General features: G+C 44.5%; 1 protein-coding gene across 3 annotated transcripts in view; it reads right to left on the reverse strand.

The window, feature by feature from the left end:
* Window positions 1-1,787: 1,787 nt before the first annotated feature.
* Window positions 1,788-23,698, reverse strand: part of LOC120998001 (zinc finger protein 583-like) — a 38,368-nt gene continuing 16,457 nt past the window's right edge. For all 3 annotated transcript variants that reach the window (XM_040428422.1, XM_040428432.1, XM_040428417.1), the window contains 11 exons: window positions 23,091-23,217; window positions 16,828-16,911; window positions 15,944-16,042; window positions 14,755-14,871; window positions 13,086-13,142; window positions 11,148-11,231; window positions 10,550-10,648; window positions 9,454-9,570; window positions 6,071-6,181; window positions 5,456-5,554; window positions 1,788-4,610 (listed from right to left, as the gene is read on the reverse strand). In XM_040428422.1, the coding sequence (XP_040284356.1) occupies window positions 3,745-4,610; window positions 5,456-5,554; window positions 6,071-6,181; window positions 9,454-9,570; window positions 10,550-10,648; window positions 11,148-11,231; window positions 13,086-13,142; window positions 14,755-14,871; window positions 15,944-16,042; window positions 16,828-16,911; window positions 23,091-23,217 (1,860 nt within the window). In that variant the 3' untranslated portion in view covers window positions 1,788-3,744. The remainder of the gene's footprint in view (window positions 4,611-5,455; window positions 5,555-6,070; window positions 6,182-9,453; window positions 9,571-10,549; window positions 10,649-11,147; window positions 11,232-13,085; window positions 13,143-14,754; window positions 14,872-15,943; window positions 16,043-16,827; window positions 16,912-23,090; window positions 23,218-23,698) is intronic.

Consider the following 23,698-nt stretch of genomic DNA (forward strand, 5'->3'; position numbering starts at 1 on the left):
GATCATGTGATATTTTTATAGAGCCGGGCGATACGGACGCGGCGATACCTAATATGTATACTTTTTTTTTATTTATGTAAGTTTTACACAATGATTTCATTTTTGAAACAAAAAAAATCATGTTTTAGTGTTTCCATAGTCTAAGAGCCATAGTTTTTTCAGTTTTTGGGCGATTATCTTGGGTAGGGTATGATTTTTGCGGGATGAGATGACGGTTTGATTGTTACAATTTTGGCGTACATGCGACTTTTTTGATCACTTTTATTACCTTTTTTGGGAAGTAAGGTGGGCAAAATTTCAATTTCATCATAGTTTTTTATTTTTTATTTTTATGGTGTTCACCGTTCGGGTAAAGTAACATGACCGTTTTATAGATCAGGTCGTTACGGACGCGGCGATACCAAACATGTGTAGGGAATTTTATTTTTTTCATTTTTTATCAGTGATAAATGTGTTTTTTGATTTTTACTTTTTTTTCACTTTTATTCACTTTTTTTTGACCCAGACCCACTTGGTTCTTGAAGATCCAGTGGGTCTGATGTCTGAATAATACAGTACAGTACAATATATATTGTTCTGTACTGTATTTTACTTACACTGAACAGATCTATGCCATTCAGCACAGATCTGTTCAGCACCATGGACAGCAGGACGCCTGAGAGGCGTCCTGTTGCCATGGGAACCTTCCCCGTCTGCTCAGTACTGCTCAGAACTTCGCAGACGGGGAAGGGTAAGGAGGGGATCTCTCGGGGGGCTCTCTCCCTCCCCATCGGGGGGCTGCAAAGGCACAGCAGCCCCCCGATGGGAGAGGGAGGGAGCTCCCTGCGCTGTTAACCTTTTCCATACAGCGGTCCGTACGGACCGCTGTATGGAAAGGGTTAAACGGCTGACATCGCATCGCAGATGTCAGCCGTTTATACCAGGGTGCCAGCAATGTGCTGGCACCCTGGTATCCCCACTAGACACCAACGATTATACAAGGGGAGGCGGGCGGGGGATCGCGATCCCGCCTGCCGCACCGCCCGCCTCCCGCACCGCCCACACCCCTCCCCCTGCACCTCCCGCCACCATAAAAATCATTCGGGGGTGCAGGGGGGGGTAAATAAAACTTTTTTTATGGCATATAAAGTTTCTGATCCCTGCGGTCAGGGACTGCGGGGACCAGAAACTTCAGAAATCGCAGCAAACCGCAGGTCTGAATTGACCTGCGGTTTGCCGCGATCGCCGACATGGGGGGGTCACGGGACCCCCCCGCGCATTTAGCCTAGGTGCCTGCTCGATGATTTGAGCAGGCACCGGGTTCCGATCACTGCCAGCCGCACGGCAGTGATCGAAAATACACAGGGCGTACATGTACGCCCTGTGTCCTTAAGTACCAGGGCACAAGGGCGTACCTGTACGCCCTATGTCCTTAAGAGGTTAAATAACACCAGAGATCTGTCTTCATGACTGGTTAAGAATACACTGACTAGACGAAGGAGGATAGCACCGTCCAACCGGAAGGGGTGGACTTAGATGACCTAGCGGGGAGGGAAGAGAAAAGAGTGGACTTTACAGACACAAACACAAACAGCCCTTTTGCTCATCCCTAATTACAAGACACCCCCATGAAAAAAGTGAAGTCTTTGTGTTCCAGTGTATGCCTTCATGGAAAATCGACATCGAGAAAAGCTGGGTACATCTGCAACCCAAAATAACAAAGGGTTTTAAGTGCAGAGTAAACCACAGAACAACACTGGGTATCTTAGAAGATTTATGAATAAATATATTAATGGTTGTCAATCAAAGGCAGATGATTAAACTACGAGGTTGAAGGGTTTACATTGAAGTAGATACCCATGAATGAAGACATATTACAACAAATGTCAGTTTTTTTTGTTTTACACCACTATGTGCAATAAATATGCAAATGTAATAGAACTAAAACAATTTTGATACGTTATGTTATAGTGTTGCGACAAAGGCCATCAAAGACAATTGAACATCATGGATTATGAGGATAAACTGCAAAATGCATAAGTTGAGTTTGAAGTATTAGTACATATTGAGTCCAATATTTAATGACACATGTATATGTAACTGTTTACTACTTAATACAGAGGCAATTAGACTAGGTATGGGATTTAGCAAAGTTTATTTTGCTTTGGCAGAGGACCTCTATGGTACCATTGGAAAGTTCTTATTTAAATACAGTGTTGGGACTGACAAAAGTTATAAGGACTTTTGTTTGTTTTGGTTAATCAATCTGATGTACGGGTGGAGAGAAAACCAAATACACCCCATCAGTGGCTTATCCTGGTCTGAGTTTAAGACTATGGACTGAGCTTTTTGAATTTATTGTGAAACTGAATGACATCTTGTAGACTATCTGGAACTGTTCAAATTGTCTCCAATTCCATCTTCCCTAAGTGCAGGCTATATCAGTTGTTAAGCAGAGCCCGGACTGACAACCTCTGCAGTGCCCAGGAACTGACCGAGAACCTCAGCAGTGCCCAGGAGCTGCCCAAGTTAATGAACAGGTGTGGTAAGACACATCTTTCGGCGACCTGCCTACCACCCAACAAGAACTGCCAGTCTGCCATGTTGAAAAAGACATTGCACTACTGATGTCCAGAGGGTGGACCGCAAAGGTAATTGCCTGCCCAAGACTTCCTGCAATACACCAACCAACCAGCAGGGCTGATGACCTTGTGGAACCTGCAGACAAGTGAGGGAAGGAGGCCCCAGTGTCAAAGCTCTTCCCATAGACAAGGTTATGGACTTTCCTACAACCACTGAAAGGAGGCTCTGAGCTCCGCATTAATCCCTTCATACATCAACACAGAAAAAGGAAGAGTAAGAGACTGAACTATAAAGTTGTACAGAGGGAAACAACATATGTGTTGCGGCACAAAAGGACCATGCAGTATGGTGTACAGAATACCAAGAAATGGACAACTGACTTTGCACCAGAGACTTTGCATCCAAGAATATTGGAACCTTTGTGAAAGACACTTCTTGTTAGCTCAACATACAGTTTTTATGATTTTTTTTTTTAAATCCAATGGTTCTAAGTGGTTTTCTGTTAAATGACTAGGGTTTATATTATGTTAGCTAGAATAGATCATGATGTTATATTTTGGGATAGGTGAAAAGGAATTAAAGTAGAAGAACAAGGGCTGAAATGTGTTGCAAGAATATTTTTAAGTAATAATTGGTTCTGGTCCCTTTAGGTCTGTCGCTTTTATATTATCTTCTGTATTCTGTGTAATGATAGTTTGATAGCATACCCAACCCCTGTTGTGCTTGGCCACATTCCAGAGTGGTTATCTCAGAGACATATGTGCTGCACACTGGACATCCTTGGGAAAATGGACTGAAAGGGTATAAACTTGGCTGCACACAGACAGGTAATGGGCACTCCATTGAAGAAATCATCCAGGTAAGATGTTGATTGAAAAATATCTCTATGTCTTGTATGACCATGGGGTGTCAGCCATGTGCTACGACATGGTGGACTCAGGTTCCCCCTCCCATTGTATGTGTAGGCCAGTGATAATAATTTACTTTTTACTGCTCTGTATGTGATTTGTCTGTCTTACCTTATATTTAATCACACTTAGTAAATATTTTTATTCACTTAGCCTGCGTACGCTTAGCTTATTCATTCTCAAATCTTTTGACTTCACGTTGTAAAACAGTTTAATATTCTTATTCTAGAAGGTGCTAATCAGGGGGTTTTGGTAGTCTAGGTCCCTGTTACAGTCACTTGTTGCTTGGGCCGTTGGTTGCGTTCTCAGCAGGTTCCACCTTATGGCTCCTTCTGTGCTGTATAAGACTTGTGTTGTAGCTGAAGCTCTTCCCACACTCCATACAGATATATGGCTTCTCACCCGTGTGTGTTCGGTAATGTCTCACCAGGTTGGAGCTATTGGTAAAGCTCTTATTGCAGTAACCACAAGAATATGGCCTCTCCCCAGTGTGTATACGTTGGTGCTTCATATACGTGGCGTACTGGATAAATCCTTTATCACATATAGCACATCTATAGGGGGTCTCCCCTGTGTGTATTTTCTGGTGAACCTTAAGATTCCAGTTGTCCCTAAAGCTTTTTCCACAATCGCTGCACTGATATGGTCTGACCCTGCTGTGCGTTTTCAGATGGATGTTCAGTATTCCCAGGGTCTTAAAACGCTTGTCACATAGGTGGCATCTGAAGGGTTTGTCTATCTGAGGGGCACAGTGCTGGAGCGATGCTGGGGGGTCATGGAAGCTGTTCAGTAGGTCACTGCTACCAGGGGTCTGGAAGAAGGACTGCTTTGGTGGATAACATGTCTCTTTCTCGACAATTCTGGGGATACCTCGGGAGTAGTCCATGTTTTTGTAGCTACTAGAATGCTTGTAATTTGGTAACTGTAGATTCCCAGCATTTGCTCTTCTAAGGACAATGGACAGCAGACTTTCCTCCCCTTTCCCAGCATGCTCCTCTTTATGTAAACCAGGGTATTTTTCTGATATTTGGCAGATCTCTGAAGCAGTGTCTGAAGTAGTTTCTGTAAGATGCCGTGGTGGAGGTAACTTGCAACCAAGGGTGAGGTCTATCTCAGTTTTTATTTCCATAACATTTCGATCTGCAGAGAGAAGAAAGGCAACAAGGTCCTGTTAAAAGTCCGGCAGGGGCTGACTGGGAACTTAAAGTGGCCCTGAAAAAAAAACTAAAAGTGGCCCCATGTTGTAGGCAGGTTTAAATTGACTGAAAGCAGGCCAACACAAGTAGGCGGGGATAAAAGATGTAGGAATAGCAGCAATACCATGGTGCCGCACAAGATACCGCCCCTGCGGAACCAAATGTTTATTGAATTTGTCACCAGGAAATTCACAGTTAAACCAGGCACAATGACTTGTAGATCTACCTTAACCAATTGTAATGATACCTTTCACTTAGTGATCCTGTAGAAAAAGTAATTTTAATCCATACTCAAATTAGCAGTAAAGTGCACCAAGGGCAAGCAGTTTCCTGCATAGTGATTTAGTCTGGCCCTGTTCTTTAACAAGGAGAGGGAAGGGCTGCCATAGGAAGCATGAGGAGAAAGGGTGCACAAAACAGCTTGGGCCCACCCTCAGTGCACTTAGCTGCTCATTTACATATGGAATGTGAAGTACCTTTTATCAAGAATTAAGGATCGGATTGCTGAGTGAAAGGTATCATTACATTCAGATCTACAAGGCATTGTAACTGGTTTACCAATGAATTTCCTGCTGACAGGTTCCTTTTAACTGTTTTACTTTAGATATCTTTTCTTTGGTGACTGGGGAGGTTTCTGAACTTATACCAAGAGCCTGCATGCCCAAAATAAAATGGGACATACAGGTAACTGGAAAGTGAGGAAAATGCTACAATTTCCTCATAGGATAGATTATAAAGTTTCATGCATTCATACAATTACGTAAAGACACTTTAAATTTAACTCGTTACCTATACATCCTGCTGATAAGAGCTCAGAAGTTACTTCAGGCACTTCATTCTCCTGCTTGGGCCAAATGGAAATTTTGGGATTGAAAACCAAGTGATTGGCTAAAAACAAACACAAACAGGTTCATTGGCAGCAAGACAATCCTGGACAGAAGTCACAGCCAACTGCATTCATGATCACTGAAAGGATGGGGGGTCCCTGTACTATACCAATGATCACCTGTTATCTCGGAGAAGTTATAAACAGGTCTTCAATCCCCTTGCAGCTTCATAGGATTACATTACATGGTGTCCACTGAAACGAATAGTCAGTCCTGTAATGCATGGGGGAGTCAGGTCCCCCCAGAGGGACAGCTTCTGAGTCACCTCCATGTAGGTCACTGCATACCCTAAACAACTGTCCAGTCAGCAATTATTCACTTCAATGGAGCTGAGCTGCAATATCAAACACAAACCTATGGAAATATGTTTTTGGAAGAAAGCAATCAGGTTTTACTAATCCTGAACAATCCCTTTAAACTAGCTGCCTTCAAAGAAGATTGAGGATTGACAATGTGTATGGGTGTCTAAATGAGTGCATGGTACACAACACCGTGTCAGACAGTGTAAAATAATGACCTTCAAAGGTCAGATCTTCATGACTGTGATTATGCTTCTGATCTGTCTTCTGTTCTCCATCAGACTTTCCTTCTTTATTAATTAGCACATCAGACATTGCAGATGGAAATCCTGGAATAGAAACATTTATCACATATTAAGATGCTTAGTTGTTCCTTAGCTTCCCTCCTTACAGGCTGATCATCAGAAAATCTTACTGATGACGATCACTGCAAAAAACAGCTCTGTGCCCCATTAAAATCCCACTGAACTAAAGTCTATGGGGCATAATTATTAGTGAGCGCCATTCATATTTATTCAATGGAAGTTGAAGTGGCATGGTGCTCTCTAGTCGCAGTTTATGACCCTCAAAATGAGAACGTGTAGATATATTGGTTAATCAAGGGAGATTCCTGAATACTGCTCTAAAGCTGGGAAATGGAAACTTTTAATATATTAAGGTAAAAAAGGCCCCTACACACAAACGAACAAAAAATAATGGTCTAGGAGCTCAACTGGTCATGGATATAAGACCGTCAGGAGCGCCAGATATGGCCATCATGATGACTGAGTGGGTGCCCACACCATTTACTAGACCAGGGAAGACAAGAAACTATTGTCCCCCTTAAATGGAAGCAGTGTTTCCAAATGATTGGTACAGGAAGATATCACGCGGGCACCTAAGAAGGACAGGTGATTGAGGCCAAGAGGGAAGGGGGGTTTAATTGTAAACTGACCCTGTAAAGCCCTACTTGGCCTGGTTCACCCTACAATGTAATCCTAGGAGCGGGGTCCAAAAATCCCCGCAAGGGGTGGCCCCGGCTGGAACCTGGTCCTATTCTGAAGGCCCTATTGAGGCCCTGTACAGAAACAATCCGGACCATATGCCAACCCCGGGTTAAACCCCCCTTCCCTCTTGGCCTCAATCACCCGTTAGTCCTTCTTAGGTGCCTGCATGATATCTTCCTGTACCAATCATTTGGAAACACTGCTTCCATTTAAGGGGGACAATAGTTTATTGTCTTCCCTGGTCCAGTAAATGGTGTGGGCACCCACTCAGTCATCATGATGGCCATATCTGGCGCTCCTGACCCTCAAAATTAGACCCTGGACCCTCAAAATGAGAACAAAATATTTGAAAGCCTATGTCCATATTCACCAATGGTTTTATTGTTCTAATGCACCTAAAATGAAAACTAAAGCAAATCTGTAATAGGTCATTTTGTGTTTTTTACTCCAATGTAGGTAACAGACTACAAATGCACTCTGTGTAGTCTGAGCCACGGTGAGATCCCCAGCAATTTGTCTAAATCTTTATAGGGTTATTTTCAGCACATTAAAAGCACTTAAATTCAAGAAGTTTCTGACCTTTTGGTGGCACCTGTGCAATGTTGCTTTAAAGTAAGTAATCTTCTGCTTCATTTCACAGGTACAAACATGTCTTCAGAAAGACAGGATAAGTTGGTATCCCATGTTTATAGGTGTAGTCAGCTTCAGATAGCCCCTACACATATACCTGGTATATACAGTTACAAGAAAAAGTTTGTGAACCCTTTGGAATGATATGGATTTCTGCACAAATTGGTCATAAAATGTGATCTGATCTTCATCTAAGTCACAACAATAGACAATCACAGTCTGCTTAAACTAATAACACACAAAGAATTAAATGTTACCATGTAAACATTCACAGTGCAGGTGGAAAAAGTATGTGAACCCCTAGACTAATGACATCTCTAAGAGCTAATTGGAGTGAGGTGTCAGCCAACTGGAGTCCAATCAATGAGATGAGATTGGAGGTGTTGGTTACAGCTGCCCTGCCCTATAAATGACACACACCAGTTCTGGGTTTACTTTTCACAAGAAGCATTGCCTGATGTGAATGATGCCTCGCACAAAAGAGCTCTCAGAAGACCTACGATTAAGAATTGTTGACTTGCATAAAGATGGAAAGGGTTATAAAAGTATCTCCAAAAGCCTTGCTGTTCATCAGTCCACAGTAAGACAAATTGTCTATAAATGGAGAAAGTTCAGCACTGCTGCTACTCTCCCTAGGAGTGGCTGTCCTGTAAAGATGACTGCAAGAGCACAGCGCAGACTGCTCAATGAGGTGAAGAAGAATCCTAGAGTGTCAGCTAAAGACTTACAAAAGTCTCTGGCATATGCTAACATCCCTGTTAGCGAATCGACGATACGTAAAACACTAAACAAGAATGGATTTCATGGGAGGATACCACAGAGGAAGCCACTGCTGTCCAAAAAAAACATTGCTGCACGTTTACAGTTTGCACAAGAGCACCTGGATGTTCCACAGCAGTACTGGCAAAATATTCTGTGGACAGATGAAACCAAAGTTGAGTTGTTTGGAAGAAACACACAACACTATGTGTGGAGAAAAAGAGGCACAGCACACAAACATTAAAACCTCACCCCAACTGTGAAGTATGGTGGTGGGGGCATCATGGTTTGGGGCTGTTTTGCTGGGTCAGGGCCTGGACGGATTGCTATCATCGAAGGAAAAATGAATTCCCAAGTTTATCAAGACATTTTGCAGGAGAACTTAAGGCCATCTGTCCACCAGCTGAAGCTCAACAGAAGATGGGTGTTCCAACCGGACAACGACCCAAAGCATAGAAGTAAATCAAGAAAAGAATGGCATAAACAAAAGAAAATACACCTTCTGGAGTGGCCCAGTCAGAGTCCTGACCTCAACCCGATTGAGATGCTGTGGCATGACCTCAAGAAAGCGATCCACAGCAGACATCCCAAGAATATTGCTAAACTGAAACAGTTCTGTAAAGAGGAATGGTCAAGAATTACTCCTGACCGTTGTGCACGTCTGATCTGCAATTACAGGAAACGTTTGGATGAAGTTATTGCTGCCAAAGGAGGTTCAACCAGTTATTAAATCCAAGGGTTCGCCTACTTTTTCCACCTGCACTGTGAATGTTTACATGGTGTGTTCAATAAAAACATGGTAACATTGAATTCTTTGTGTGTTATTAGTTTAAGCAGACTGTGATTGTCTATTGTTGTGACTTAGATGAACATCAGATCACATTTTATGACTAATTTGTGCAGAAATCCATATCATTCCAAAGGGTTCACATACTTTTTCTTGCAACTGTATGTAGCGACTAAATGGCATGGTTCAAATAGGACACAAACTAGCTAAAGCAGATAGCAGGCCCCCTAGAGTCCTGCAGGTGTCCGGTGACAACGACACATACCCACATGATGCAGCTTCCTTGCTGTGTCTTGCACAAGTACTTTAGCTAATCTTTAACATGTTCTAAGTGACGCTCACTAATAATTATGCCCCATAGGCTTCAGTTCAGTGGGATTGTAATGGGGCACAGAGTTGTTTCTTGCAGTGATTGTCAGTAGTTGCAATGGTGGCATACCCAACTCTGATTTATCTTCTTCACCACCTTTACAGTTCTCTTCATCAGTGCAAACATCCTCATCGCGCTTGATTCTGAAAATGAGATCTGGGCTGAGGACCGAGGCACCTGGTACAGCTTCAAGAGATGAGAGAATGTTTTAGTGAATTGACATTTATGGTTATTTCTCTATAGTGGAAAATACTACAGACGTCTCAGATGCTACGGTAGACGCGCACCAGCTCCACGGTGACTATAACATGAATATGGCAAGAGTAAAGTGCTCTTTATATGTCTCTGTGGGGTCACATGCAATTTCATATAACTGTGTAATGTTGGCATCTTTCAATCACATGTAATTTTCTCCATTAGTTTAGATTAAAATCTAAGGGATCCGATAGTTATGCTTTACTGCACTATGTTAGTATATAATGACCAAAGTTCAGAATTCAGATACTTAATCTTCCCTCAGGGCAAGTACCAATGTTGCGACAGCTGCATTTGAGACGCTCCCTACACATGGCAGTCAATGGGCAGACGATTCTGAAGGTAATTAATCAGTCTTGCCCTCAAAATCTGGGTAACCTGGGGTTCTGACTTGCATGGGGCCCTCACAATACCAAAACATCCTTCAGTTTATGAAGCCAAAACCAGGAATGGATTTACAAAAGAGCTGAGGTAAGTGGTGTACTGCCCACATCTGTGCGGCTGTTCTGCAAATTACAGAACATGTCCTAATCGTGTCCATTTTGCAGACAAAATAGGGCATTTCTACAATACGGCTTGCGGAAAGTGTAGGATGCACACGTCCGGTTTCTGTATTTTGCGGAAAGTGCAGGATGCAGTTTGAGGACTACAAAACGGCAACCACTGTGTGTATGAGCCCTAAGGATATGTTCACATGGTGGTTTTTTACAGTATTGCTGTTCATACGTGTGCAGTTTATTGACATAAACTGTCACCTGCCGTAAAAAACTAAAAAACTATGGTAAGCGTTCCCGGCAAAGCCGCTCGGTAGTATTGAGCATGGAACCCAAGCCAAATCCAGCTGTCATAAAACATCAGGTGAACGGCCCTTTCCGGTGTGCTGGTTATATCACAGGTGTAATACACTTACCTTTAGTGCTGCTTAATGTAGGATTTCCTTCATCAGCACAAAGTTCTTCTTCACATTTTATTTTAAATACCATGTCCGAACTTGGAACTGAAGCCCCTTCTAAAAGAAAATCACAGAGAACAACATGAGGTCAAATTGCAAATTATATCGATACCATAGTTGTAAAAATACTAGCGAATCCCCAGAACGAAGGCGACATAACTCACAGCAAACCCGGTGGATATTCCTGGCACAGTATGACTCTGGACATGGGACTATGTAAGAATTGGTCTTTTGTACAATACCAGACACAGCACCTAAACAATGTATAATAAGCTGAAGGATGTGGGTGGAGGTCCCTCAGGTTGTATCCTTATAATCAACGTCCATGGTGGGACAAACCCTTTAGTTTTAAATCGTGTTCATAAACTATGGGGCATCTGCCACTAATGTTGTAGAAGGCATGCATTATCTAGATGGCGCATGTGACATGATAAATGTGTCCCTGTCACTAGGCATCTTACACACATTCTCGTCTTTACAACCCTTTCCTGGCTGGTGTCCATGTACACCAATGTGTATGAAATCAACCCCACCAGAATGGAGAGTGAATTCTTACTGCGGTCTTCCTCCTGGCTGCTGATATATGGCTCGTCGTTTCTTCTAATCCTACAGAGAACATCGGGATGGAGAATGGTGTAACCTGAGGATAAGAGGAGATAATGACATCACTGTACACTGAAATATCAAAGAGATGCAGAATGGGTGTGTCCTTCTTTTCATATCTGAAATGAATGTTATACTGAGTACAGAGTCATCTTAAAGGAATTTTCTGACATTTTTATCCTTAGGATAGGTCATCAGTTTCTGATCGGTGGTTGTCCGACACCCAGGACCACAGCCTATCAGCTGTTTGAAGAGACCAGGGCGCTCTAGTGAGTGCTGTTGCCTCCTCACAGCTTACCAACCACAGCGCCGAACATTGTATAGCGGCTGTGCGTGGTATTGCAGCTCAGCCCCAATCACTAGAACGAGACTGAGCTGCTCCTTGGCCATGTGACGTCACTGCCTTAAGGTAAGCTGTGGGAAGCCTTCTTAAACAGCTGATCGGTGGAGGTCCCGGGTGTCGGACCCCCAACGATCAGATACTGATGACTTATATCCAGAGGATAGACCATCAGTATAAAAAAGTTGGAGAACACCTTTAAAACATTCAGTCACCTGAACACCTTAGCTTCATTCCTCACAGGCTGCTCATCAGAAAATGTTACTGATGACGATCACTGCAACAAACAGCTCTGCGCCCCCATTACAATCCCACTGAACTGAAGCCTATGGGGCATAATTATTAGTGAGCGTCACTCAAGTTTATCCAATAGAAGGTGAAGTGGCATGGTGCTCTCTAGTCGCAGTTCATGGCCCTCAAAATATTTGAAATCCTTTGTCCACATTCACCAGTGGTTTTATTGATCTAATGCTAAATCAAGCAAATGTGCAATAGGTCATTATTTTTTTTTCTTTTGCTCCAATGCAGAACGATTTGTCTCCACTGTAACAGACTCCAGATGAACCCTGTGTAGTCTGAGCCACAGTGAGGTCTCCAGTAACTCGTCTGAAAATCTTCAAAGGGTTATTTTTAGTACATTAAAAGCACATAAATCGGAGAAGGTGCAGAGTTATAGCCAACGTGTTTCAGACAGACGCATGTTGTCCTTAGTCATAGCAGATTGTCTGCGCCCACATACTCCCTTCCATGTCTCATCTATTTACAAACCTAATAAATGTAGATTAGTACAAATGCTGGTAGTACTGGGGGCACTTCTGGGGTGGCGAAGAGCATGATAAATAAACAAAGGGGGGTAGGGGGGCATTATATACTATAATAATACAGAAGGGGCCATTATATATTATAATACAGGGGGGCATCATATATTATAATAACACAGAGGGGGCCATTATATATTATAATAATACAGAGGGGGCATTATACACTCACCTAAAGAATTATTAGGAACACCTGTTCTATTTCTCATTAATGCAATTATCTAGTCAACCAATCACATGGCAGTTGCGTCAATGCATTTAGGGTTGTGGTCCTGGTCAAGACAATCTCCTGAACTCCAAACTGAATGTCAGAATGGGAAAGAAAGGTGATTTAAGCAATTTTGAGCGTGGCATGGTTGTTGGTGCCAGACGGGCCGGTCTGAGTATTTCACAATCTGCTCAGTTACTGGGATTTTCACGCACAACCATTTCTAGGGTTTACAAAGAATGATGTGAAAAGGGAAAAACATCCAGTATGCGGCAGTCCTGTGGGCAAAAATGCCTTGTGGATGCTAGAGGTCAGAGGAGAATGGGACAACTGATTCAAGCTGATAGAAGAGCAACGTTGACTGAAATAACCACTCGTTACAACCGAGGTATGCAGCAAAGCATTTGTGAAGCCACAACACGCACAACCTTGAGGCGGACGGGCTACAACAGCAGAAGACCCCACCGGGTACCACTCATCTCCACTACAAGTAGGAAAAAGAGGCTACAATTTGCACGAGCTCACCGAAATTGGACTGTTGAAGACTGGGAAAATGTTGCCTGGTCTGATGAGTCTCGATTTCTGTTGAGACATTCAAATGGTAGAGTCCGAATTTGGCGTAAACAGAATGAGAACATGTATCCATCCTCTGATGGCTACTTCCAGCAGGATAACGCACCATGTCACAAAGCTCGAATCATTTCAAATTGGTTTCTTGAACATGACAATGAGTTCACTGTACTAAAATGGCCCCCACAGTCACCAGATCTCAACCCAATAGAGCATCTTTGGGATGTGGTGGAACGGGAGCTTCGTGCCCTGGATGTGCATCCCTCAAATCTCCATCAACTGCAAGATGCTATCCTATCAATATGGGCCAACATTTCTAAAGAATGCTATCCGCACCTTGTTGAATCAATGCCACGTAGAATTAAGGCAGTTCTGAAGGCAAAAGGGGGTCCAACACCGTATTAGTATGGTGTTCCTAATAATTCTTTAGGTGAGTGTATATTATAATAATACAGAAGGGGGCATATATACTATAATAATACAGAAGGGGCCATTATATATAATAATACAGGGGGGCATTATATATTATAATAATACAGAAGGGGGCATTTTATATTATAATAATACAGAAGGGGGCATATATACTATAATAATACAGGGGGGGCATTAAGGGGCCATTATATACTATAATAATACAGGGGGGGCATTATATATTATAATACAGGGGGGCATTATATATTATAATAATACAGAGGGGGCATTTTATATTATAATAATACAGAAGGGGCCATTATATACTATAATAATACAGGGGGGGCATTATATATTATAATAACACAGAGGGGGCCATTATATATAATAATACAGGGGGGCATTATATATTATAATAATACAGAGGGGGCATTTTATATTATAATAACACAGAGGGGGCCATTATATAGTATAATAATACAGGGGGGCATTATATATTATAATAATACAGAAGGGGGCATATATACTATAATAATACAGGGGGCCATTATATATTATAATAACACAGAGGGGGCCATTATATAGTATAATAATACAGGTGGGCCATTATATATTATAATAATAATACAGAGGGAGCTATTATATACTATAATAATACAGGGGGGCATTATATATTATAATAATACAGTGGAGGCCATTATATAGTATATTTAAAACAGAGGGTATAAAGCGGTATATGGCGCTGCATTACCCTGTAGGTTTCATAGTGATGTATGTAATGTCCACCCAAATATGTGTAACAGTAGGGCTAGGGGAAGGTGTTGGATTGAGAATTTGACACGGGATGGGGTATTTCTATTTTCTTGCCTTCTCTCTGCTCACCAAGCACAGCGCAGTCCATAAGATAGCAGATGTGCTTGGTATCGAAGCTGAGCCCCATTGACTTCATTTGGGAGAAAGTACCCGCCCCGGTACCAAATACCTTAGGCACGTCACTGTGTAGCTACTAAATGGCATGGTTCAAATGAGACCCCAACTACTAGCTAAAGCAGACAGCAGCGCCCCCTGGAGTACTGCAGGTGTCCAGTGACAATAACGGATACCCACATTGGACAGCCTTATGTGGCCTCCTTGCTGTGTCTTTAGCTCATCTGTAACATGCTCTAAGGAGCCTTCTATAGGAATCAGTTGCAATGGTGGAATGGTGGCATACCCAACTCTGATTTATCTTCTTCACCACCTTTACAGTTCTCTTCATCAGTGCAAACATCCTCATCGCGCTTGATTCTGAATATGAGATCTGGGCTGAGGAACGAGGCACCTGGTACAGCTTCAAGAGATGAGAGAATGTTTTGGTGAATTTACATTTATGGTTATTTCTCTATAGTGGAAAATACTACAGACGTCTCAGATGCTACAGTAGACGAGCACCAGCTCCACGGTGACTATAACATGAATATGGCAAGAGTAAAGTGCTCTTTATATGTCTCTGTGGGGTCACATGTAAGCGCAAGTGCACATGCAATTTCATATAACTGTGTAATGTTGGCATCTTTCAATCACATGTAATTTTTCCCATTAGTTTAGAATAAAATCTAAGGGATCCGATAGTTATGCTTTACTGCACTATGTTAGTATATAATGACCAAAGTTCAGAATTCAGATACTTAATCTTCCCTCAGGGCAAGTACCAATGTTGGGGCAGCTGCATGTGAGACCCTGCCTACCCAAGGCAGTAAAGGGGCAGACGATTTTGCAGGTAATACATCAGCCTTGCCCCCAAAATCATGTGGCCACTGGCCGCAGGTGGGTGACCAGGGTTTTGACTGCATGGAGCCATCACAATACTAGAACATGAAGCCACAAGCAGGAATGGATTTACAAAGGAGCTGAGGTATTATCTGTTCTTTATAATTATTCTATCCAGGGCTCACCGCCGTATAATGGTTCCGCGTTTGATCCCATTTATTTCTATAGGGCCGCAAACAATGCGGACATCACAGGAAGCAGTTCCGCAAATTACAGAATATGTCCTAATGGTATCCATTTTGCAGACAAAAATAGGAATTTCGACAATATGGTTTGAGGAAAGTGCAGGATGCACATGGCCGGGATCTGTATTTTGTGGATCCGTGGTTTGAGGACTGCAAAGCGGCAACGGCTGTGTGCATGAGCGCTAAGGGGACGTTCATATGATGTTTTTTGACAGCACTGCAGTTCATATGGGTGCAGTTTATTGACATACATATTAAAAACAAAAATAAAAAACTATGGTAAGCGTTCCCGGCAAAGCCGCTCGGTAGTATTGAGCATGGAACCCAAGCCAAATCCAGCTGTCATAAAACATCAGGTGAACGGTCCTTTCCGGTGTGCTGGTTATATCACAGGTGTAATACACTTACCTTTAGTGCTGCTTTCTGTAGGATTTCCTTCATCAGCACAAAGTTCTTCTTCACATTTTATTTTAAATACCATGTCCGAACTTGGAACTGAATCCCCTTCTAAAAGAAAATCACAGAGAACAAGATGAGGTCAAATTGAAAATTATATCGATACCCTAGTTGTAAAAATACTAGCGAATCCCCAGAACGAAGGCGACATAACTCACAGCAAACCCGGTGGATATTCCTGGCACAGTATGACTCTGGACATGGGACTATGTAAGAATTGGTCTTTTGTACAATACCAGACACAGCACCTAAACAATGTATAATAAGCTGAAGGATGTGGGGGGAGGTCCCTCAGGTTGTATCCTTAGGCTCCATTCACACGTCCGCAAATGGGTCCGCATCCGTTTCGCAATTTTGCGGAATGGGTGCGGACCCATTCATTTTCTATGGGGACGGAATGGATGCGGACAGCACACAGTGTGCTGTCAGCATCCGCATTTGCGGAGCGCGGCCCCGATCTTCAGGTCCGCAGCTCCGCAAAAGATAGAACATGTCCTATTCTTGTCCGCAGCTTGCGGACAAGAATAGGCATTTCTATAGGGGTGCCGGGCGGGTGTGTTGCGGATCCGCAATTTGCGGGTCCGCAACACACCACGGACGTGTGAATGGAGCCTTATAATCAACGTCCATGGTGGGACAAACCCTTTAGTTCTAAATAGTGTTCATAAACTAGGGGGATCTGGCACTAATGTTGTAGAAGGCATGCATTATCTAGATGGCGCATGTGACATGATAAATGTGTCTGTCACTAGGCATCTTACACACATTCTCGTCTTTATAACCCTTTCCTGGCTGGTGTCCATGTACATGGAATGGAATGGAGAGTGAATTCTTACTGCGGACTTCCTCCTGGCTGCTGACATATGGCTCGTCGTTTCTTCTAATCCTACAGAGAACATCGGGATGGAGAATGGTGTAACCTGAGGATAAGAGGAGATAATGACCTCACTGTACACAGCAATATAGGGGAGTATATACAGGAGTACACAGCAACATAGAGGGGTATATAGAGTATACAGCAGTGACAGGGGTATATACAGGGCCATATCAGCGGTCATACATGTCCAAAAAGGGGCATACACCAGCTGCAACTGTAAGAACCTAACGTCGTATTCCCCTCTCCCGTACATTGCATACCCCCGCCCGTAGCCTCTCAGCTCAGACTCAGAGCCTGGGTCTCAGGCTCACTCAGACCATAGTGCTCATTCCGAAAGCGGAAGCGATAGGCCAACACACCCGAAGTTTGCCCTTTAAAAAAGAGGCCACACACAGCACTGGACTGCCGGCATAGGGAGCACGCCGACACACCATTTACACTTTATGTTTCTGCGGCGCACGTTTAAGGGTACTTTTACACTAGCATTTTTCTTTTCCGGCATAGAGTTCCGTCCTAGGGGCTCTATACCAGAAAAGAACTGATCAGTTTTATCCTAATGAATTCTGAATGAAGAGCAATCTGTTCAGGATGCATCAGGATGTCTTCAGTTCAGTCTTTTTGACGTTTTAGGACAGAGAAAATACTGCAACATGCTGCAGTTTTCTCTCCGGCCAAAAAAACTGCATGCGCAGAACTTAAAAAATTAGAAAAAAAAAAAAAATAGAAACTGATTTGTTTGTCTGTATGACAAACGGACAGAATGATGCGTTCTTGCAATGCATTTGTGAGACGGATCCGTCTACAAATGCTGTCCGTTTGCATCCAGATTGCCGGATCCAGCAGGCAGTTCCAGCGACGGAACTGCTTGCCGGATCACTCTGCAGCAATTGTGAAAATACCCTAAGGAAGTGCTTCTCAATTATTTTCTGTCATGCCCCCCCTAGGAAGAAGAAAACATTTTGCGCCCCCCGCGTGACTGTAAATAGTATCATTTGTCTATAAAATTGTTATAAGTACACCTCTGCATACCGCTGTATCCTTATTAACGTATAAGAGAATAAAAAAAGAAAGAAATGTGGATCGGACACACACTTATGGGGGGATCTGTGGATGACGGACACTTATGGGGGGATCTGTGGATGACGGACACTTATGGGGGGATCTGTGGATGATGGACACTTATGGGGGGATCTGTGGATGACGGACACTCATGGGGGGATCTGTGGATGACGGACACTCATGGGGGGATCTGTGGATGACGGACACTCATGGGGGGATCTGTGGATGACGGACACTCATGGGGGGATCTGTGGATGACGGACACTTATGGGGGGATCTGTGGATGACGGACACTTATGGGGGGGATCTGTGGATGACGGACACTTATGGGGGGGATCTGTGGATGACGGACACTTATGGGGGGATCTATGGATGACGGACACTTATGGGGGGATCTGTGGATGACGGACACTTATGGGGGGGATCTGTGGATGACGGACACTTATGGGGGGGATCTGTGGATGACGGACACTTATGGGGGGGATCTGTGGATGACGGACACTTATGGGGGGATCTATGGATGACGGACACTTATGGGGGGATCTATGGATGACGGACACTTATGGGGGGATCTGTGGATGACGGACACTTATGGGGGGATCTGTGGATGACGGACACTTATGGGGGGGGATCTGTGGATGACGGACACTTATGGGGGGATCTGTGGCTGGCACTGTTACAGGGGGATCTGTGGCTGGCACTGTTACAGGGGGATCTGTGGCTGGCACTGTTATATATGTGCCATCCACAGACCCCCCACCCCATAACAGTGCCATCCACAGACCCCCCCCAGCCCATAACAGTGCCATCCACAGACCCCCACCCCTTAACTGTGCCATCCACAGATTCCGTGTGCCCGCCGCCGCCGTTTAAAGTTATTAAACATGCCCCCCTCACTCCTAATAGTACCGTATATCCGAATTTCTTCTGTATAATGCCGGCAGGCGGGCCGGGTGGCCGGCGCGTCCCTCAGTGACGTCACTTGTCTGCACCGCCTGCTTCATTCATAAAGCAGGCGGCGCAGGACCGTGACATCACTGAGGGACGCGCCGGCCGCCAGGCCCGCCTGCCGGCATTATACAGAAGAAATTCGCACACCCCAAAGGCCGGCCCTGAACGAGCCCCCCTTTACGGAGCCTGGCGTCCCACTATTTGAGAAGCACTGCCCTAAGGAGACCGTCCAGCCTTGCCCCCTAATGAAGTCATGAAATAAAGCAAATTAACCGACACAGGCAAAGTGGTGTTGGTTAATCAGGCTTAAGGTCAGTTTCCGTTTTTTTTGTTTTTTTTATTAATCGGCCCAGCCCTAGTACAGAGTCCTCTTAAAGGAGTTTTTTTTTACATTTTTGTCCTTCGGATTGGTCATCACTATCTTTTTGGTGGTGGCCCGACACCCAGGACCCCAGCCTATCAGCGCACCAGTGAGTGCTGCTGCCTCCTCACAGCTTACCGACCACAGCGCCGAACATTGTATAGTGGCTGTGCATGGTATTGCAGCTCAGCCCCAATCACTAGAATGAGACTGAGCTGCTCCTAGGCCATGTGACGTCACTGCCTTAAGGTAAGCTGTGGGAAGCCATCTTAAACAGCTGAACGGTAGAGGTCCCGGGTGTCGGACCCCCACTGATCAGACACTGATGACCTATCCAGAGGTATAAAAAATAGGTATATCCTATCAGTATAAAAAAGTTAGAAAACACCTTTAAACATTCAGTCACCTGCACACCTCTTCGGGTACTTTCACATGGGAAAGACTTGTTGCAGATATTTTTGCTATTGGAAGTGTGTTCTGCAAAGAGGGTTGTTTCCGCATCAAGTACATGCATTATTCCAAGCCCCTCTCAAATGAATGGGACAGTCACAGATATTTTTGCTAATAATCTGCTGCGTGTGAACGTACCCTTAGGCTGGGTTCACACTTGAGCGTTTTACAGCGCGTTCAAAAGCGCTGTAAAACGCTCAACACATGAAAACCAATGCTTCCCTATGGCCCTGGTTCTCACTTGAGCGTTTTACAGCGCTGAAAAAACGCGCTGTAAAACGCCCTACGCTCAAACAAGTACTTGAGCTTCTTTGGGGCGTTTTGACGCGCGTTTGTGGCCATAGGACATTGCAGTCAATCACACAAACGCGCGTCAAACGCACATTTACTACTGCAAAAAACGCTTGTCAAAAACGCGCGTCAAAAACACGCGTTAAACGCGCATATCAAAGACGCTCAGGTCTGAACCCAGCCTTAGGCCTCATGCACACGACAGTTTTTTTCCGTTGTTCCGTGACCGTTTTTTTTTCGTGGGTCTTCCTTGATTTTTGGAGGATCCACGGACATGAAAAAAAAGTCATTTTGGTGTCCGCCTGGCCGTGCGGAGCCAAACGGATCTGTCCTGACTTACAATGCAAGTCAATGGGGACGGATCCGATTGACGTTGACACAATATGGTGCAATTGCAAACGGATCCGTCCCCCATTGACTTTCAATGTAAAGTCAGGAGTCCCTTTTATACCATCGGATCTGAGTTTTCTCCAATCCAATGGTATATTTTAACTTGAAGCGTCCCCATCACCATGGGAACACCTCTATGTTAGAATATACCATCAGATTTGAGTTAGATCGTGAAACTCAGATCCGACAGTATATTCTAACACAGAGGCGTTCCCATGGTGATGGGGACGCTTCAGGTTAGAATATACTAAAAGAACTGTGTACATGACTGCCCCCTGCTGCCTGGCAGGTGCTGCCAGGCAGCAGGGGGCAGACCCCCCCCCTCCCTCCCCTGTATTTAACTCATTGGTGGCCAGTGCAGCCGGACCCCCCTCCCTCCCTCCCTTGTATTTAACACATTGGTGGCCAGTGCGGCCGGCCCCCCCTCCCTCCCTTGTATTTAACACATTGGTGGCCAGTGCGGCCGGCTCCCCCTCCCTTGTATTTAACACATTGGTGGCCAGTGCGGCCGGCCCCCCCTCCCTCCCTTGTATTTAACACATTGGTGGCCAGTGCGGCCGCCCCCCTACCCTAATTAAAATGACCGACCCCCCATCATTGGTGGCAGCGGAGAGTTCCGATCGGAGTCCCAGTTTAATCGCTGGGACTCCGATCGGTAACCATGGCAACCAGGACGCTACTGCAGTCCTGGCTGCCATGGTTACTTAGCAATTTTAGAAGCATTATACTTACCTGCGATGTCTGTGACCGGCCGGGCGCTCCTCCTACTGGTAAGTGACAGGTCTGTGCTATAAGCAATGCGCCGCACAGACCTTTCACTTACCAGTAGGAGGAGCGCCAGGCCGGTCACAGACAGACATCGCAGGTAAGTATAATGCTTCGAAAATTGCTAAGTAACCATGGCAGCCAGGACTGCAGTAGCGTCTTGGCTGCCATAGTAACCGATCGGAGCCCCAGCGATTAAACTGGGACTCCGATCGGAACTCTCCGCTGCCACCAATGATGGGGGGGGTCGGTCATTTTAATTAGGGGGGGGGGGGGGGGGGGGGGGGGGGGGGGGCCCCCCTGGCCACCAATGTGTTAAATACAAGGGAGGGGGGGCCGGCAGCACTGGCGACCAATGAGTTAAATACAGGGGAGGGAGGGGGGCCGCACTGGCCACCAATGAGTTAAATACAGGGGGGGAGGGAGGGGTCTGCCCCCTGCTACCTGGCAGCACCTGCCAGGCAGCAGGGGCCAGTCATGTACACAGTTCTTTTAGTATATTCTAACCTGAAGCGTCCCCATCACCATGGGAACGCCTCTGTGTTAGAATATACTGTCGGATCGGAGTTTTCATGAAGTGAAAAATCTGATCTAAAAAGCTTTTATGCAGACGGATCAGCGGATCCGTCTGTGTGAAAGTAGCCTACGGACAAGGATGACGGACGCGGATGGCAATCTTGTGTGCATCCGTGTTTTTTCACGGACCCATTGACTTGAATGGGTCCGTGAACCGTTGTCCGTCAAAAAAATAGGACAGGTCATATTTTTTTGACGGACAGGAAACACGGATCACGGATGCGGCTGCAAAAAACGGTGCATTTTCCGATTTTTCCACGGACCCATTGAAAGTCAATGGGTCCGCAAAAAAAAAAAAACGGAAAACGGAACAACGGCCGCGGATGCACACAACGGTCGTGTGCATGAGGCCTTAGGCACTTTCAAACATCTCTAATAAAGCCTTTTTTTGCACCTGTTTTATGGACACAACACCTGGACCTCATACAGTTAATCAGAACCGAAATTAGAGTGACAAAGGCTTTAATGCTGTTCCAACTCCAGTTCTGATGAAGCCAAGGGATTTCTGGGTGTGGTGTCTGTAATAAGGGCACACAAAAGGGCCCGCATGTCTGAAAGCAGCCTAAGAAGAACCGTTGTTGCCTTTAAAGTTCAAAACTTTCCACCCCACCACCAAACAGGTCCAAAGCGAGAAGAAAGATGGCAGCACGTGGATCCAGAAAGTTCAATATAGGCGATGATTCGGACAGATATAGGCCTTTTCCAAGCATGCTTGAGGAAAGCTATATCTGGCACTCACATACAGTATACTGAACTTTCTGGATCCATGTGCTGCCTTCCCTCTTCTGGCTCTTTACTGCACCTACAGGTGAGGTGGACTTAACCCATTGGTAAGCATGCACCAATTGAATTTGCCTGCAGTACTGTACATTTTGTTTATTGCATTGTTTGAGCAAACAGGTCTAGTGTAAGCTCCTTTAGATGATTACAATTTGTATAGGTTCCTGTATTGGAACCTACCAAACAATGCCTATGGTGGTGCTCTAAGGGCCAAGCACCACTGTCCTACCACCTCCTCCAGCTATTCAGTGGGCACAATTCCCATAGTAGACTTTAAACAGGTTCCCTCTTACTTTTAATATAAGTGAGGAATCTTGGTTATGTACAATATGCCACCCTGATAACACAAGCCACTATTCAAGGGATATTCTGGTTTCAGTAATTAAAGATTATTCACTGTATCATGAAAAGTTATACACAGGAACCTCTATTGTCCTTCAGCCCTGGTCAAGTGATGACTACACAGGCAGACAGGTTGTTACAGGACACAGATCTGCACCTGCGAGTCCGTCACATGACCAGGACAGTTAAAAAAGTATATAGGTACTATATATAGGATGACAAATATTTGGGAGGTTTTACGCCCCACTTTCAGTCACCTAAAGAAAGTAAAGTTGTGTGGATGTCCCTCATCACATTGCTGTACAGTTCCTTCTGCCAAGAGTCTAACTGGCTCCATTCCTCTTCGAAGAAGTACATAGCAACCTCCTTAAAACTCACAGAAGTCTGAAATGATAGGAACAAGATGATAAAACAGAAGTATACCTGGTATATAATGCAATGCTACATTCCCCTGACTGCCCTGAGGATGAAGGCACCTTACACCAGTAATTCCCAGGCACTTAGGGTAGGTTTACATGCAACTTGAATGGGATTGAGTTGCAAACTCTTGTTCATTGAATGATGGACAGAAAGATGCCCGATCATCGCCAGCACGTCACTGGATGTGCTACCAATAATTATATAGTCATGAATAAGGACCCGACCCAGAGAGGACCGAAACGCGCAGACGCCGATTTCAATTATGGATTTTATCTGCAATGTACCATATTAAATAAAGATTATCCCGCCTACGATGGATGAATTTGTGAGGAAAGTGCATGATATGTTGATTATGGAAAAAAGTGTGTTTGTCAAGAGAGATTGCCTTAATAAGTTTGAGAGATTGTGGTCTGAGTGGATGTCTCACACACATATTGTGCTTTAA

This window comes from Bufo bufo, chromosome 1, assembly GCF_905171765.1.
Source record: "Bufo bufo chromosome 1, aBufBuf1.1, whole genome shotgun sequence".
Classification (NCBI taxonomy): domain Eukaryota; kingdom Metazoa; phylum Chordata; class Amphibia; order Anura; family Bufonidae; genus Bufo; species Bufo bufo.